The sequence below is a fragment of the Callospermophilus lateralis genome, chromosome 4, assembly GCF_048772815.1.
Source record: "Callospermophilus lateralis isolate mCalLat2 chromosome 4, mCalLat2.hap1, whole genome shotgun sequence".
NCBI classification, from domain to species: Eukaryota; Metazoa; Chordata; class Mammalia; order Rodentia; family Sciuridae; genus Callospermophilus; species Callospermophilus lateralis.
Window position 1 is genome coordinate 142291837 of NC_135308.1, and position 19999 is coordinate 142311835.

General features: G+C 34.6%; 1 protein-coding gene across 4 annotated transcripts in view; it reads right to left on the reverse strand.

Moving 5' to 3' along the window:
* The window catches only part of Cep83 (centrosomal protein 83), a 121123-nt gene that overhangs the window by 15846 nt on the left and 85278 nt on the right, over positions 1 to 19999 (reverse strand). For all 4 annotated transcript variants that reach the window (XM_076854950.1, XM_076854952.1, XM_076854951.1 and 1 more), the window contains exons 9-13: positions 19794 to 19938; positions 19531 to 19680; positions 8691 to 8766; positions 6252 to 6409; positions 4248 to 4377 (exon numbers count right to left, since the gene is read on the reverse strand). In XM_076854950.1, the coding sequence (XP_076711065.1) occupies positions 4248 to 4377; positions 6252 to 6409; positions 8691 to 8766; positions 19531 to 19680; positions 19794 to 19938 (659 nt within the window). The remainder of the gene's footprint in view (positions 1 to 4247; positions 4378 to 6251; positions 6410 to 8690; positions 8767 to 19530; positions 19681 to 19793; positions 19939 to 19999) is intronic.

Below are 19999 nucleotides of genomic sequence, written 5' to 3' on the forward strand. Positions count from 1 at the left end.
GGTAAAAGGGCAAGACAGTGTTACATACACTCATTAGGGCTCTGTCCTTGTCCTTGTTGATCTAACCACCCCTAAAGATCCATACCTCCTATTACCATCAACTTGAGGGTTAGAATTTCATCAGATGAATAGGGATGGTGGGGTGGGGTTCACAAATATTCAAACCACAGCACATGGAGAAAGCTGATCTACATATTTCCTAGTCTGTCATTTCCAAAAGCATATGCTTTACTTGGGTATTTTAGTTAAATAGCAGATTTAAAATTTTGTTTTAATTAGCTATACATGACAGTAGAATGCATTTATGTACTTTGAAATGTCATTCACAGTGGGATATAATTTCTCACTTTTCTGAGTGTACATGTATAATCATATTGGTCAGGCAGTCACATATATATGTAAAGTAAAAATGCCTGTTTCATTCTGCTATCTTTCCTATCCCCACATCCCCTTCTCTCCCCTCCCTTCACTTCCCTCTACCTAATCTAAAGTAATGCTATTCTTCCCTAGTGCCCCCTGCCTAATTGTGAATTAGCATCCGCATGTTAGAGAAAACATTCAGCCTTTGGTTTTTTGAGATTGACTTATTTCACTTAGCATGATATTCTCTAACTCCATTCATTTACTTGCATAAATAATTTCATTCTTCTTTAAAGCTGAGTAATATTCCATTGAATATATACACCACATTTTCTTTATCCATTCATCTATTGAAGAACACCTAGGTTGGTTGGTTCCATAGTCTAGCTATTGTGAATTGAGCTACTATAAACATTGACAGAGCTTCATTACTATAGTATGCTGATTTTAAGTCCTTGGGGTATAAACCGAGAGTGAGATAGCTGAGTCAAATGGTGGTTCCATTCCCAATTTTCTGAGGTATCTCCATACTGCTTTCCATAGTGGTTGCACCAATTTGCAGTCCCACCAGCAATGTGTTAGTGTACCTTTTGCACCACATCCTCACCAACATTTATTGTTGCCTGTCTTCTTGATGATTGCCATTCTGACAGGAGTAAGATGAAATTTTAGCATAGTTTTGATTTGCATTTCTCTAATTGCTAGAGATGTTCAATATTTTTTCATATATTTGTTGATCAATTGTATTTCTTCTTCTGTGAAGTGTCTGTTCAATTCCTTAGCCCATTTATTGATTAATTGGTTATTAATTATTAATAATAACCAATAATTAATAATATGATTATTAATTATTGGTTATTATTATTAATTTTTTGGTGTAAAGTTTTTGGAGTTCTTTTTATATCCTAGAGATTAATGCTTTATTGTTGATGGATGTGGTAAAAATTTTCTCCCAATTTGTAGGCTGTCTCCTCACATTATTGATTGTTTCTTTTGCTGAGAAAAAGCTTTTTAATTTGAATCCATCCCATTTACTGATTCTTGATTTTACTTCTTGAGCTTTAGTAGTCTTGTTAAAACAGTCAGATCCTAGGCCAACATGGTGAAGATTTGGGCCTATTTTTCTTTATTAGGCACAGGGTCTCTGTTCTAGTGCCTAAGTTTTTGATCCACTTTGAGTTGATTTTTGTGCAAGGTGAGAGATAGAGGTTTAATTTCATTTTAATACATATGTATTTCCTGTTTTTCCAGTATCATTTTAGGATGTCTTTTCTCTAGTGAATGTTGTTGGCAGCTTTGTCTAGTATGACATAACCGTATTCATATGGGTTTGTCTCTGTGTCCTCTATTCTGTACCATTGGTCTACATGTCTATTTTTGAGCCAATACCATGCCATTTTTGTTACTATAAATAGCAGGGGGTTTTTAAAAGTTTTTTTAAAGATGTTGATGGACCTTTATTTTATTAATTTATTTATATGTGGTGCTGAGAACTGAACCCAGTGCCTCACACATGCTAGACAAGCACTCTACCACCAAGCCACAACTCCAGCCCAATAGCAGATATTTTAAAGGTAGAAATTCTTATAATCTCATTACTGTATGATCACATAAATACACAATCTTAAATCTAATTATATTTCTTCAGTTGATTATTTAAACTGTAGTTGAATAAATAATTTTACTTGCCATCAAATCTTAATCAAGTATATATATATTGAATATACACATCAAACAGGTACATTTAATCAGGCCTTATAGTAACTATAGGTAATATACAAAGATAGGGATTTCTGTAAGAAATTCTAGTCTTTAAGTACAAAACCATGACAGAAACCATTCTAGAGAAGCTAAGACCAAGACTGGGCTTTATTATTCTGTAAAAATATACGGATGTGAATTTACCCAAATGCTGAGGAATGGTGACTAAAAAGCATTGTTGTAAGATTAATATGGCATCATATTATCAGCTCATAGTATAGACTCTGAAATTTGCCTCCTGAGACAAATCTGGAGATGAACTTCCAAAAGCCAGGTTCCTAGTAATCTTTTCATTCACCATTATAAAAGCAAACTATTTACTAATCACTTACTATCTGCCAGGAATTAAGCTCAAATACAATAAAAACCAAAACTCAACATATATTGACTGAAAGAGCCAATGACTACCTTAAAACTTTACCATTATAATAATTTTGTTTTTGTAGACATCCTTATTACCTTGATCTGACTCTAATTCTTCCTCAAACTTGCATGAAAAACTTTGACCTGGGCAAAATGCAGTTCATGCTACATTCCTGCACCCATGAAGCTAAACTTAAGTGGCACACACAGAACTGTGCTGACTAGTCTCACCTTCAATGAACAATCACTAATTTCAAATGTATCCCAGTGCCCCATGGCAATCCTAGTAAATTTCCTTAATCTGATCAGTGTCTGATCTCTTTTAACACTGGATATCACTTTTGCTCCAAAAGAAGTTAATCAAACTAAACAACAACAATTAGGATTTGATTTCTAAGACACTTATCCCTAAAACTTCAACATGAAAGTTTATCTGTGTGTGTAGGGGGGAAACCAGCTCCTATTACTTCTAGAATTTTCTGGCTGAAATTTAGCTTCAGATGTGCCTAGGCTTCACAGTGCAAGGAAGCATAAGTAGAATTTCTGAGACTGTCACAAGTCATTAAAAAAAGTATTGAAATCCTAACACCCACATGCTTTTCAGTACTTACATGGACAAAAGGCAATAAAAGTGGCATAAAGGATACAAAACATTGGGATTCTTGTAAAATAAAAAATGTTTTTCTAATCTCAATGTTTTACTACTTTTATCATTATGGAAGGAGAAAATATCAGTAGCTGGGACAGTGAAGTAGTGACTACTCATTTATCACTCCAACTGTCAATCACATTTGACATTTACCCCAATAACAAAATGATTGCTAGGAACAGTGTCCTGGACTTCCAAATTGGAATATAATGATCTAGTTATTTCCTCTTATTCAAATCTGAACAATTAACTTTTCCAAAAAACACAGCTATTATGATACTAGTACACCTAGGATTATCTTTCTCTCATCTCAGTTATTCTCCTCCTCATAACCAACATTTCTAAAAAGAGAACTTATTAAGTGGAAACATATCAAACACACACATGTACATCCACTACCCTGTCCCTCCTCACAGCCAGACTCTGTTAAAAACAACTGCTAAATCACTGCCAATGAGTCACTGTTACTGATGGACACTGCTACATTCCTTGGGTTTACTGAAGTAGAAAAATGTTATAAACCACTGACTTATATGAAAATATCTGGCTACATGATTTTCAGGATACCCTAGACTATTTCCAAAAAAGAAAGCCTTTTAGTTTCTAGAGAAAAGTATGCCTGCAGAAGTAAAATTTTTAAAAGGATCAAAGTGGAAATAGTGTAGCTGTTTCAGAAACTATGAAGAGTCCTAGGCCCTACAACTAGGGCATGAAGATACTTGCCCCTAATTTTTGAGTTGGAAACAAAAAAAGCTTTTAACCACAGAAGCAGTATTATAGATATTAGTTAGGCATAGGTGAAACAAGCCTAATCACATTATAACTTTAAAGGAGAATGAGTTGAATTAAGACTTGTATGGATTGGTCTGGAAGGTTTTATTGATTTAAAAAAATATCATCTCTGTGGGAAAATACCTGTCAGCTCAAACAAAATTCACAAGTAAACCTGCTGGATGGTTTAGATTTTCCCATTTTACCTCTGAAAGGTTGACAGTGAAATGTAATATTTAAATATCAAATTAAACATGTCACTAAAATCTCAGCTTTAATTTTACATTTTACTCTAAAATAGTTGTTTTACTCTATAGAAATCATTTTAATAAGAACCACCTGCCTTTTTCTGAGCAATGGCAGCACGCTGTAGTTTCTCTTTAGCTTGATTATACTTTTCTTCTCTATCTGTGATACGTGCATGAAGCTTATGCTTTTCTTCCAACCACAGTATTTGTTTTTCTTCCAATGTCCTGTCAGAAAAATAAATGTATGCAAAAACATGGAATTTAATATAAATGCTTAAGGTTAAATAGGTATTACCTGCCTGATGATATCCCTACTTTTCTAACTACAGGCACTACTATTTGGTCACACATTTGCTAACATTAACATCACAGAGCATTTCTTACAAATCAGTCACTGTACTTCTAATTAAGTACTTGTCATGTCTTTTTTATATATGAGGAACTAGGTTTACAGTAGGTGATTAACTGATGTAAGAACTCATATCTAATTAATGGCAGGACAAATGCCTGATAACCAGGTCTAAACTACAAAGACCACCAAGTAATAAAAATTGGACCTAATGAAGCTTGTAAAAATCAGCCTAGAGCTGGTCACAGTGGCACACGCCTGTAATCCCAGCAGGTTGGGAAGCTGAAACAGGAGGATCCTGGGTTCAAAGCCAGCCTCAGCAACAGCGAGGCACTAAGCAACTCAATGAGACCCTGGATCTAATAAAATACAAAATCGGCTGGGGATGTGGCTCAGTAGTTGAGTGTCCCGGAGTTCAATCCCTAGTACCAAAAAAATCAGCCTGGAATCAAGTCTTTGTGTGGTGTGTTTTCTGGATACAGTAAAATTCAAACCAATGACAGTTTAAGGTAACATAATTAAAATTTGTACTCCTAAAGCTATTCTTTATCCTTTATATGATTTTTAATATCCTTTTATAAGGAATACAAATAAGAAATAATGAACCAAGATAAGTAAGATTACTTGTCTAAGGTCATACAGATTTTAAGTATGCTAGTCAGGACTAAAATTATACTCTATTCATCTGTAGCCCAGTTATTTTCTTCTACAACTGTCCTATGAATAACAACAACAAATTACTTAAATTTGCTAGTTATGCTTGTCATTAGGGTTCTTAAGCTCACTGCAAACACTTGAGAATTTCAAGACACCAATTTCTATTTTTTTTTTTGAAAAATAAAAGAAAAATAAGACCCTCAGGAATGTTATAACACATATGGACATGCACCTTTCTTACTTCCTTTTCCTGAAATTCAACCTGATATATGAAACCTTGGATGAGCCTTAAAATATGAAAGAACAGAAAAACTGAAGGAAAATAGAAGCTTTACTTGGTAAGACTGACTTCAGAAGTACAAATTTGAAAAAAAAAAATAATGTTTTATAGATAGAAATAAACATCTATAATAACATGTTTTTGTTATAAAGACAAAGCAAATACAAAGTACTATAATATTTTATCCTACTGACCTACCTACTTACTCATTACTTTCATGGGGATCAAACCTAGGGACTTGTGCATGCTGGGTATGTGCTCTACCACTGAGTCACATTCCCCAGGTCTATTCTACCACATATTAAAATGTTCCAGAGAACATAAAGTCTTGAATACAACCAAAATAATTTTCCCCTGTCTTCTACACTACTATTAACAAATTGTAAGGTCAAAAAATATAAACAAATAAATTAGCTTTTCAGAGGGAAAATCCAAAACTAGTTCTAATACTAAGGAGTTTTGAGAACACACAAAAATAGCAACCCCACAATCAACTCATCTGTTCTTTGGTTATTTGAGAAAACTGTTTTGGTTTGCTCAAAAAATAAGAGGATCATTTCTTTCAAGAGTTTTCAGAATACTGTGCTCAGGAAGGATTTAAAAATTTTCTTCTAAATAATTAAAAAATCTATAAAGCTCAATTTACAGAGTATGTTACCTAAGACAAATGTACACTACCAAAAGGTACTTATAATAAAATACAAACACATTCAACATTGGAATTAATTATCACTGAAATAACTATGTATTATATGCCAAAAAGAAAAAAATAGTTTGTACATAAAAAAAAAAAAAAAAAAGAGCAAACTCTACTTTTCAACTTCTACTTGCACTTTTTCAGCTTGGCTTCTTAAATTTCGGCATTCTTGTTTTAATCTCTCCACCATTTCCTTCAGCATTTGGTTTGAATTCAGCAAGTCATTCTCTGACTGTGCCAGTGAGGTCACCTGGATCTGCAAGCTACTGATTTGCTTAAAAGAAAACAAAAAAGTGAAACATATGGCCACTAAGCAAATGCAGTAAGGTCTGAAAAGTGTAGGATACTAAGCATTTCACCATCACAAATGTCCCACCCAGCTGGTATGCCGTCAAAGATGCCCCTTAAATGAAATAATAAATAGCAGCAGTTAGGATAATTTCTTACTATAATTAGAGACTACCACTAACCATATATTCCCTAGTCACTGAGTTCCTCATTTTGTTCCCACAATAAACAAAGCACAAGTGAGAAGAAGGATTAGCAAGAAGAACAAGGAAAAAAGAGAATGTAAAGTCTCCTTTGACTCTAGTTTTTCCCTAGCTTTCTAGGAAAAGAACCAACTTTAAAAACAAGTCAACTGGGCTGGGATTGTAGCTCAGCAGTAGAGCACTCGCCTAGCAGGGGTTGGACCTGGGTTCAATCCTCAGCACCACATAAAAATAAAGGCATTAAAGGCATTGTGTTGTGTCCATCTATACCTAAAAAATAAAAATTTAAAAAACAAAACAAAAAAACAAAAAAACCAAGTCAACTGGGAAAGTAGTTGTTCCCCCTTCCCACATACTACCCTTGTAGGAGGCTTGCTCTCTGAGCAGTCAAGAATTGTTGAGTAAACATAGGAAGGGTTGTTCTCACCTTGTTTTAAAATGATTTCCAATTATTCTACATGCCCAGTGTTAAGCAGAAGGAAGATCTGAGAAATCTAATGAATGGTTAGGGATTCCTTGGCCTCTAGAGCCACATTTCAAATCACATAATGTCATCCAAGGCCTTTATTCCACCTAATTTACCTTCACCTGGGAATATTTTTTCCTCAAGAAAAGTGGATAATGACATAACGAACAGGCTAGAAAAACTCAAATTGCTTCTAAGTTATATTTGATAGTTTTCACTTGGGACAGTTATATCTATCCACATGCCATTTTGCCAATAAAATAAATTCTCATTTTTCTTTTTTTTTTTCCCATTTACCTCTCTTAGCCATTCTCTGAGATACTTTAGAGCAAATAATCAAGAGACAGGGATCAAAAGAACTCATCCTGAGATTCAAGAGTTAAAAGAAATAAGATTCTTCTTATGCAATAAATTAAATGGGTAACAATCCTATCACTTTCCAATGGCAGCAAAGTCAAGTAAGATAGGATTATGTATGTCCACAGAGCAATTTGTTAGCAGAATAAAGTAAAATGGTATGTCTCAGATTATATTCTGGAATGAATACCTTCATGTGGAACTTTTTACTCTTTATTTTTAACAGAAGTGGCAAACATTAAATCTATGTCATAGTTACATGAATAAGCAAACTTCAAAGAACTTAGTACCTACATATATTGTAGGATGACAGAAACCCCAATGCCAAGGATACCACATAACTTCTCTCTTGGAGAATCAAACGTTATGCCCTCCTAGTTAAGGCTCAGAAGCTGTAACTGCACATGCAAAGCAGTACCAGCTAACAGGCAAGATAAACCTTAAAAGTAGAATACTCACTATTTCATAATCAGTAGGAAAAAGTTTTTTTTAACAAAAAATAAAATGGAATTTGGAAGAGAATACTCTCCCATGTTTTGCCCAACCATATGTAATCTTTTTCCTGAACCCAAATAAATTTAATTAAAATACACATTTCTTTCCATATAAATATGACTTATATTTCATAGGGAAATAGCAAGAAGTACTTTATGGATTAAATACAAAGTTACAAACCAATTATTCAATTAACTTAAAAATGAATAATCTTTCTAAGCAATTTTTAAAATTCCAGATATCAAAATAATGTCTTCTTGATTTTTAAAAGAATTGTTATGAGCTACAGCATGCAAATATATATAAAAAAAAAAAAAACAGCAGTCAGAAAATAAGCTTATTCAATTACAACAGAGAAGCTGAAACACTTTATCTTTACACATCAACATCAATGTTATGGACTGTGCTAATTAGATTATCATAAATGTGATATGCAAAATTCCAATAATTATGCAAAACAACAACTTAAAGAAACACCTAAAAAAAAAAAAAAAAGCAAGCAAGGCATGGAGTAGGGGTGGGGCACACTCCTGTAATCCCAGAGACTTGCAGGAGAACTACAAATTTGAGGGAAGTCTCAGCAACTTAGTGAGACCCTCAACAAATTAGTGATGCCTTGTCTCAAAATAAAAAATAAAAAGAATTAGGGATGTAACTCAGTGGTAAGAGCACCCTTGGATTTAATTTCTAGTACCATAACAAAATAAATCAATAAATAAAAGCAAAATGTTTACTAAAAATCATACCTGTTTCAGATCAGAATTTTCACTTTTTTCTTTCTCTGCATTTTCAATATTCACAATTTGTTGTTGAAGTTTTAACCTAAAAACCACAACCCATCAAAAGACATTACACATCCACACACAGTTTATTATTTCACTGAATTAGACAATCAATTATATCAAATACCTGTTTGATACCAGGTATTGTGTTACGCAAAGTGGTAGATCCAAAGCCAGGGAGGTAGCACACACCTATAATCCCAGTAGTTAAGAGGCTGAGGCAAGAGTTCCTGGGTTCAAAGCCAGCCTCAGCAATTTATTGAGGCCCTGAGCAATTCAGCAAGACCCTGTCCCTAATTAAAATATATATATTTAAAAAAGGATGGGGATGTAGCTCAGTGGTTAAGCACCCCTGGATTCAATCCCTGATACCAAAAAATTAAAAATAAAAAACAAAAGTAATAGATTCAATCATAGATTCCAGGCAGCTAGGCAGTGTTTACATATTACTAAAATTTAAACACAGATTACTTCTTTTGCAGTGGAAAACTATGAGTATTGCAAGGATGAGATATCAAGTTTGTCCAAAGGTACTAGGGAATACTACAGGGAGACAAAACCTGATTTTAGTAAACATAGAAAACAGCCTGAACAACTGGCCTTCAGTGGAAAAGTGTAGAATGTGTTGTCAAGTCATCAGAAAAAAGTAGTTCAGTTTAGGAAAAGCTACCTCAGATCCATACAACTTAAAAGTTCTATAATTTATCAATGCTATCAGAAACACTGCTACTTTATTCCAGGGCTAACAGATTTAAAAGAAAATTATCTAATGAAGATCACCATACTGAATTCTATAAAATATCTAATGAATTTTTTATCCAAAACAAATGGACATTTGAAGAGGACCAATACTGTATTCTCTTCTAAACAAATGATACATGCTCAATCATAACCTTCTGGTGACCAAATGACCAATGTTGTAGAGAAAACTTTATGCTAATTAGGTTTGGTAGGCTGGGCCCCTCAACCTTCTCCTTTTAAAAATTCCTTTCAAATATAATTCATTTGGCCGTAGTCATTTATAACTTGACTTTAGCAGCACATCTGATCTGCCCAATCAGAATTGGGACCATAATACTCTTTAGAGTCTACTGGAGGCTGGGCGCAGTGGCACACACCTATAATCCTAGTGGCTCTGGAGGGTGAGGACCTAAGAAACTTAATGAGACCCTGTCTGAAAATTTAAAAATAAATAAATTAATTAATTAATTAATAAGAAGGGCTTGGGATGCGGCTCAGTGGTTAAGCACCCCTGGATTCAATTCCGGATACAAAAAAAAGAAAAAAGAAAAAAGCCTAGGGCTATACATTGAATACAGTATGATTTCAATATCTGCTGAAAGACTAAATGAATCAACTCAAATCCTGAATTAGTAAAACAGATAGAACATTAAAGAATCTTGAAAATATGACCAACTACTTTTGATATATTTACATATAAATGCCCAAAACAATAAGTCTAAAGAGATGGTTAGTCCTGCTCTTCCTCTTGTTCCTTTTTTTTTTTTTTAAGAGAGAGAGAGAGAGATTTTTTTTTTAATATTTATTTTTTAATTTTCGGCGGACACAACATCTTTGTTTGTATGTGGTGCTGAGGATCGAACCCAGGCCGCACGCATGCCAGGCGAGCGCGCTACCGATTGAGCCACATCCCCAGCCCCTCTTGTTCCTTTGTCAGTACCAATAACCTTCTTATTTCATAATTCTAGCTATGCTATTGTTCTCAAACTTTGGGGGCATTTCCTCCATTAAATATTCCTGAATGTTATTAACAAGGTGCTTTAAGGTTACTGAGTTTATAAGAGTTATTTTCTACAAAATCATGATGAAAACAGAAGACAGAAGACTGTTGAGTCCAGGTCAAGAATTTGGATATATCTGGTCAATCAACAAGAAATAAAACTCAGGTAAGGGATCAGTTAGGGCTGTTTAAAAGAGATGCAATTATAACCAGACCTTGAAAGCAAAGTAACAGTCTTCAAATGGAGAAATAAAAGATAAAATAAAGATGAAGAGGAGTAAATGATGGAGCAAGACCTCAAAGAAAACAATGGAAATGGATTAATGAAATGGCTCACTTGGAAGTAAAGGGGAAAGAATATTTTTAGTATAATGGAAATGGAAGTGAGAATAAAAAGAGATAAAGATATTGAAATTCTAAGGTAGCAAGAAGGTGAAAGAATTCATATCTAATAGCCTTTGCTTATATACAAATGGGAACACAATTGGTCTGCAGTTTCTAAACTAAAAGGAGGCAAGAGATCCAGATTAATAAACTGAATGGGAAAAAAAAAAAGCATGAGGACTACCTGTTTCAGTATCTTCAGTGAGAATGAACTGGGAAAGAGAAAGATATTTATGCCTTTGAAGTAAATGGTTCTAGTAGATAAACAAACATAAAATAGAGTAAACTTAAAGAATGCTAGCATGAAGCTATGATAAACTGTAAGTCTAAGGGTTGAATAGCCCAACAAAACAAATGTGCAGACACTAAGAAAGATGGCAAGATAGAAAAATAGAGAAAGTTGAGACAGATAGCAAAGACCTCAGAGATTATTGAGGAATATCCAGTAGATCAGTAAACGGCAAAGAAAAAAGACAGGGACAACCTAGAAGCAACAAATATCAAAAGAAAAACATTTTAACCATGGTTAGTCAAATAATCATCTGAAAGCAAGAGTAAGGTTTATAAATGCTGATGTCCCTTGTAGTTCTTTGTTGCACGAAGAAAAATAATTTCTACTTAAAAGGGATTCTGGGTTACATGCCATTAGGAGAAAATCAGATTCAGTGAGGTTTCATTAAAAAAAAAAAAAAGTTGAATCACAAAACATTTCTTGATAGCACAATAAGGATTCTGAAGGCTACAACAGAGGCTGCTATTAAAGGAGAGCTTCTACTGAGGAAGTGGTGGGGAGAAATCAGAAAATAAAGGATGAGTAGTTTGGAGAGTAAGAAATGATAAGGTATGTACACTGTACTTTAAAAATAATTATGAAAAGAAATAGGAGGTAGAATGGAGGGCCAAATTAAAAGAGAATAAAACTATGGAAGATTTTACCTAGAAACTTTGGAATAGGATGGAACTATTTCAAGCTCCTTCAAAGTATAATCAACTTTGATAATACTGGCATGCAGCTGATAGTGCTTTTTCACCATTCAACAGATATTTAATGAGAGCCTATGAATGCTGAGTCCAGTTCTAAGTGTTATAGATTCACTGGTAAATAACAAAGATAGAATCCCTATCCTTAACAGTCCAACAATGCTGTCTGATAAAGCTTTCTGCAATGGTGGAAATGTTCTATAATCTGCACTTTTCAATATGACACTAACTGTATTGCTATAGTACATTTTAAATGTAGCTAGCATGACTAAGAAAGTTAATTTTTAATCTCTTAAAATTTTAATTAACTTAAATTTAAATAATTATATGTGCCTAGCGATACCCTATTATCACCATCTATCCTAGCTGACGACCTAATGCTGGGTTCACAAAAATCTGACTATTCCAATAACTTAAGAAAACGACAAAGAAAGAAAGTAGACAAACAGAAGTACCTTTTCAAAATCCGAGACAGCTCTCTGACCTTAAGGGTCCATGGAAAGAGAGTTAGCCACTGGAATTCTTTATTCTTATATGGGGGACACACAAGGGGAGGTTCCATGGAACATTCTATCCCAAAAAAGGCAAAGGGGTAGGATTACAAAGGAACAGGTGAGAGTATCTCAACCCCAGCAGGTGACTCTTACTCCTGGAGCCATGCCTTGTTATCCGAGCTGGGGTAACACCCAAGTTACTACAACCTGGCACTACCATGCCAGACTGAGGACAATAATTGTTCAGAACCTGGTGCATCAGGGCTTAAATAGGCATCTGCATCCAGGGCAGCTCCCAATATCCTATTGAGCAGTGAAGGCTCTAGTGTAACCTCTTGCCTTTATTTGATGCTAGTCTCCATTATCAAGGGGAAACAACAAAATATGGCAAGGGAGAGAAGTCATATTTGTAATAATCTATTGTCACAGATTCCTAGATCAAGTCTCTTTTAAGAATGGCAGTTGCCTTCTTCTAACAATCTTCTGAAAATAAGTTTCCTGCTTGTAAGCACTGGAAACTGGCTATTATTTACAAAAAAAAAAAAAAAGAGAGAGAGAGAGAGACTGTCTTAGAAGAACAGGAGCCCACTGAATCAAAACAAAACAAGAGTACCATAAGCAGAATACAGTAATGGATAGGAATCACTGGCACATATGTGCAACAAGAATCACCTGGATGGGGCTGGGGATGTGGCTCAAGCGGTAGCGCGCTCGCCTGGCATGCGTGCGGCCCGGGTTCGATCCTCAGCACCACATACAAACAAAGATGTTGTGTCCGCCGAGAACTAAAAAATAAATATTAAAAAAAAAAAAAGAATCACCTGGTCCTTCATATGCTATCACATAGCTACTTCTATCACTTATTTTATAGTTCAAATTTTAGGAGAAAACTTGTCTAGATGGCCAATTGTAAGTCTCCCGCTCCCTATTTAAATGACATACAACAAAATCCTCATCAAGATAGTGTAGAAATAGGAGAACATATTAAATGATTTTTTTAAAGAAAGGGGGCAAATAAATATCCACTATAGGCAGAAAAAAATTCAAACTGATGAAATAAAAATGTTTAAAAAATTCTTAAGAAAAATTAGAATGCCTCAAATGAAATAGTGTGTGCTGGCTTTAAGCCATACAAAAGGTAAATTAAGAGGCATTTTCTACAGGATTTCTTAAATGATCAAGTTCTCTTTCCCTTGGATGACTATTGCTATTATTTCCCCTAAACACCTCCTCTCTACTTCTGATATCAAACTGCATATCACCTACTGCCTCCTCCCCACCACCACAAACAGGCATATAATCTGGCTGAGCCAGGTGCCTGATTCCCTTTGTCACAGTGATAGGTTACTTGAGTTGATTAAGTGTTATGGTTTGGGTCTGGAATGCCCTCCAAAAGACTCCTGTATTGGAATCATGGTCCCCAATACAACAAGTGTCAAATGGGATGGAGACTGCTGATTAGGTAGAGCCCTCAAGATCCAATCTCCATCAGGTATCACTGATAGCTGGATGTACTATTGGGAAGTGGGTCCTAGTTAGAGGAAGTAGGTCCAAGTAGGTTTATCTTCTCCCAGGCCTCTTAGATGTTATCTCTCTCCCCTTTCCAGCTGCCATGAACTGAGCAGCTTTCCTCCACTATGCCTTTCAGCCATGATCTTTTTCCTCACATCCAGTGGAGTTGGACCATGGACTACAACCATGAACCAAAATAAAATTACCATCCTCTAAGTTGTTTCTGTCGGGTATTTCGGTCACAACGAAGCAAAACTAACAAAGCAAGTAATAATGTGTTCTTTGGTCTCAATATACTGTCTTAGCCTCACAAAGGAAATAGTAGGAAAAAAGCACACATCAGAGACAGACAAACAGAAGAAAGGAGGAGAAGGAAGAAGAAGGGAAGAAGGCACTCTGGTCACATTTGAGTTCCAGATCCAAGTGTCCAAAAGAACAGCACAATTCCTGTCCTTTCTACAATCTATGTCAGCCAATAAAGTCCCTTTATTTGCTTACAATAGTTGGAGTAGGATTGCTACCATTACCAAAATTTGACTTCATACTTTGTTAATATTTAAATTGTTATAATTTTCGCATTGTTAATTTATAGGTAAATTTACAAACTTCACAAAATGAAAAAAAAGAACAGTGAAGCATCCTTATGAAATACAAAATATTTTTGTAAAAATAAATTTATTATTTTTATAATAAATTATTATAATAGGCTAATGGTGAAGAAACCACTTAGGTAAACAAAAGACTAGTATATAACTAATATGTTAATCATTGCTTTAGAATATCTACTTATCATAGATATCATTAATTGTGAGTAAAAGGATATCCCTGCTTCATATTATTTATACTTTTCATTTCCTTAGCAAGATCTTTGGTTCACAGTCTCTGACCAATCAAGACTCCAAGTGATACAATTATGATTAATACTCTGGCACTAGAAATTGAACCCAGGTGTGCTTTTCCACTGAGCCACACCCCCAGTCCTTTTTATTTTTAGACAGGGTCTTGCTAAGTAGATGAGGTCTTGCTAAATTTCTGAGGCTAGCCTTAAACCTGCAATCCTCCTGCCTCCCCCTCCAAATTGCTGGGATTACAGGTGTGCACCACTATGCCCAACTATTATGATTATTTTAATGAATGATTTATAAATAATCAAGTCAGAACTACTATGGAAGAAACACCATGATTGTAGAATTTTTTAATTTTTAAACTCAGGCAAATCTTGTAAATTACTACTGCTAGATTTTATATTGGTTACTATGTCCTTATGTTGGGGATCATTTACATATTATATGTATAAATGATCTGTAGAAAATGAAGAGGAATCAAAGATAAATTATCAAAGTGACTAACAGAAAATACCATATTAAAGAAAAGTTAAGGAATGAAAGCTGTTTTACATATACATATATTTTGGCCAAGGGGCAATACTGGGGATCGAACCCAAGGTCTTGCACATGTTAGGCAAGCACTTTGTCACTTAGCTATATATCTCCAGGCCTTTGTTTATTTTAAACTGTCTCCCTAAATTTTCCAGTTGGCATCAAACTTGCAATTCTCCTATGTCAGTTTCTCAAGTGGTTAGGATTATAGTTGTTCACTACCACACCCAGCTACATTTTTAAAAGCCCCCCCCCAAAAAAAGAATAAAGTCCACTATTGTTTTCAAGCAATGACAAAATGCTGAACATTATATCACTATAGTAACAGAAATGCAAAGCAGAAGAAACAGAAATGATTCTAAATGGCCAAATTGTGCAATCATGATGAGGTAAAATATTAGAGTGGGGTTCTTGGGGAGGGTGGAAATTTAAAAACGATCTGTCCTAAATAGTTAAATAATATACCTACCTAAAAGTGAAGGGGTAGGCAAGATTAACTCTCAAATCCATTACAGATTTATGATTCTAGAATGGAAGCCAACAACGATTCGCATTAAATCCAACATAAGTAATAGATACACCACTGCCTGAAGCGGTTCTTTCTTAAGTAATGTGGATCAAGAAATTTGCCTCAAAATATAACCAACAACTTAATAAGTATGATTTTTAAAAATCACTTAATAGGGACAATGGCCAGCGTCTCATTGGGGAGTTCTTCCTGCCAGGGAGAATGGAAGCCACCTTAAAACTTAAGTCTCAAATTAATTAGTGAATAACAAAACACAAATATTCAGAAATATATTTACAAATGTGAAGCCTCTGATAGATCTAATCCATATAGTCTCTGTAACTAAACAAAGAAAATATGGCTCTGGTGGTTTATTTAAGGGGGGTACAGGAAAGGCAGGAATAAGGTTTCAAGGGCAGAGTCTTGCTTGATGTCTACTAGTCAGCAGGTTGATTGTCATCTTCTCAGGTCACACTCAAGTGCTGGGTGGGATCTTTGGCAGAGCTTGAGAGGGAAGTTCACTTGCATCAGGTGGTCAATCCCTGTGGCGGGTGTCACGGGAAGTTCCCAATTCCAGACTTATCCCCTTTTAAGGCTACTATGCACAACACAGTCCATACACAGCCCATGGATGGCTCATGACAGTTACTCAACTTTAATTTATATAATTAGCAAAGTCATTAAGATTTTAGAATTAAAAGATAAAGGGAAGGTACTAAAAATAAGGACAGATGCTCTAGCTATATTATCCATTTATTTTACAAAAATAATTCAGAAAAGATAAGAAAACAAATAAAGTCATACAGAACCACCCCTTAGCATAAATGGAAGACAGAAAATGCCCAAATTTCAAAACAATTATATAAGTAAAAAGGCAGGGGGGTGTAAGGGATATCAAATCCCAGCAAGTGTTCACTGCATATGAATGGTCTTAACTCACCCATTAAAATAAAAAAAATCTCCCATTTGGCTCACAAAGCAAGACCAGACTATATGCTATATAGAAAATACATATTTAAAAAATAAAATGATTCAGAAAATTTAGAAACAGAGGACAAAGTTATACCAAGCAAATGGAAATAATAACAGTTGGTTCCTGTTATTACAATGATTTGAACTTAGAATTTTTCAAATTCACAATGGTGTGAAAGCTGTATGCAATCTGTAGAACCTGTACTTTAAATTTTGAATTTTGATCTTTTCCCAGCCTAGCAATATATAATGAAAGATACTTTTCTCACAATGTTTGCTCAGGGGCAGCAAGCTATAGGTCCTAGTTTGCCATGGGATCACAAGGGTAAACAAACTAATACTCTGCAATGTATGGTTATTAGGTATATATATTTTTAGATATTTATTTTTTAGTTGTAGGTGGACACAGTATCTTCATTTAATTTTTATGTGGTGCTGAAGATCAAATCCAGTACCTCACGTGTGCTAGGTGAGCATTCTACTACTAAGCCACAACCCCAGCCCTGTTATTAGGTATATTAAAGACATTTTCAACTTATCTGTAAGGATGTAACATAACCTACTATACTCTTTCTTTCCATATGCTATGTAACACTCATAAAAATTGATCATATACTACAGCAATAAGACTAGAGCAAGGCAAGTGAAATGCTCAGAGTATGAAATTTGAGATACTCATTCTGAGACTGTTAACAGAATCCTGTACCAGAGGTCTGACTCTAGTAATACCAGCAAATGAGATCCAGCCACTTGCACCAAAAACCACACTGAAAGAGCAATGGCAAGGGCAAGAAAGGAGCTTTAATCATTATAGCTATACCAGGAAGACAGGGAGACCTACTTCCTTACCTCTGTCTATGGTGTTACTGACATGAGCTTCCAATTATACAAGGGGGGTCCAGATATAGGAACAGTCAAACAGTCTCCATCAAACTGTGGTTAATCATTATCTCAGGACTCAGAAAAGGGGACCCTGCTCATAATAGATAAGGGGGTCCAGATATAGGAACAGTCAAACAGTCTTCATCAAACTGTGGTTAATCATTATCTCAGGACTCAGAAAAGGGGACCCTGCTCATAATAGATAAGAAAGCTGCTATTGCCCCAAGGGATAGTTTATACTCATATAAGATGTTTATGTATTAGACATGTTGTTCCTGGAATCCAAGGTGACTCAGAGCAAAACAGAAAAATGCAAAATGGAGGCAGAAGTGTCAAGTTTTTTATCCTGCTTTTAATAACCCACCAGACACTGGAAGATCCAAGTGGAAAATATAAGTCCTTGTTACCTGGATCCTATAAGTGTATCACTGGAACACGGAAGTGAATGACTCCTTAAATTTTACATCCTGGGCTATTCATTTTGTCTTATCCTAGTTGTGATCTTGATATATTATACCATAAAGAAAACATTACTTTAATATCTGCTACTGTGATTTTCCTATTTATTTTCATCATTCTTTCTATATTTATTAGTTGGAATTTGAAAGGAAGAGCTTCTCCCTTCTCCTCTAAATATTACATCTATACTAGTATGGACTAACAGATTCTTATTTTCTTCTATGGGTTATATAATTGGCAATTGGAGACTTTTTCAAGTTGAATTCTATGTCCTTTTGATATAATCCCATCTTTTGAGGTTCTCCTTATTGTCTGATATCACAGGATATTCTAGGTTTCCCTTTCATTTTCTTTTCTCTAGCCCTATTACTAGCCATTTCTCTAAGGCTATTTTTATATTGGAGGCTGGCATAGGAAAATGAAATCTCAGCTAATCTAATAAGAGTGCTTGTTGGTACTAGAGAAACTTTGTTTCTAGGCCCTTTCAGTGAACTGAGTGATGAGATTTATTTATGTATGCCCAAGTCACATTACATCCATTTCTTTATTTTTCTATATGTATATGTATTAATAATCATGAATTTACATTGATATTTCCAATTCTACCCCAACACCATGGAGTTTATTCTAGACTTTCTCTCTTCATATTTGTAACTTCTTTAGCAAATATTAAAGTAATGTCAGGATGCTAAAATTAATAAAATAATGTTTGACGAGAAAGTACAATGAGAATATTTAAATAGTCTCAAAAAATTATATGAGAAATCTTATGATTATATATTACAGAGGGGAAAAACACTAATTATATCGAAGAAAAATCTGACAGACACTATGATAACTACATGGTCAAGGTGAACATAATCAGTAAAGAAGACAAATCAAAAACTTCCTTATACGTGCACTGAGGAAACATGACTTTGGTGCAATTTTGATTTAAAATACATAACCTGAATTTATTCATAAACAATGTATTACAAGGGGCTGGGGGTATAGTTCAGTAGTAGAGTGCTTGCCTCACACATGTGAGGCACTGAGTTCAATCCTCAGCACCACATAAAAATAAATAGATAGATAAAGTTATTCTGTCCATCTACAACTAAAAAAAATTAAAAGTGTATTACAAACCCAAATTGAGAGACAATGTGTAAAATACTAACAAGCACTCTACTAAAGTGTTAATGTGTTCCAGATTAAAGGAAATTACATAAAGGCAATGTGTGGAATTGATTCTGAACCAGATAAAAGACACAAAGAAACAACTGGTGAAATTTAAATAAAGCCAACATTTTTGATAATACTAACATTTGATTTCTGGATTATATTGTTAATTTGTTTTGACCCCTGTATCATGGTTATATAAGATGTTAATACTTGGGGAATCAAGGTGAAGTGTGCATGGGAAATCTCTGGGCCATTTTTACCTCATTTTGTTGTCTCTGAAACTATTTCAAAATTAAAAATTAAAAATTAAAAATATACATGTTTACATAACCTGATACTCTGAAGTTCCCTTCTGGCCGATTCTTCTGCCATCTGTGATGCCCGCAATTTCTCTTCACACTGATCCTTTTCAGATTGCCTCCAGACGTCATGTTCCAATTTCATTTTCTCCAAATCTGCTAATCTGTTCTCAAGTTCTAGCCTAAAACAACAGATGATAATTATGTTACAAGAACTACAATAAAGATGATGCTACAGTAAAATGTTTCCATGTGCAAGAAAATTTAATACAAACTAAGGTAATTAAGCACTTACTTTTCACCTTGTAATACTACAAGTTTTTGATAACCTTCTTCCTTGGCAGCTTGTACTTTACGTATTAATTCACGATCCTTTTCTACTAATAGCACTTTGTGGTATTCAACAGCTGATTTGAGGATTTCATTGTCTGACTGTAATCCTATTATTTTTCAAAGAGAAAAATATACTATAGTTAATATTGCGATGATGAAAAATCACAA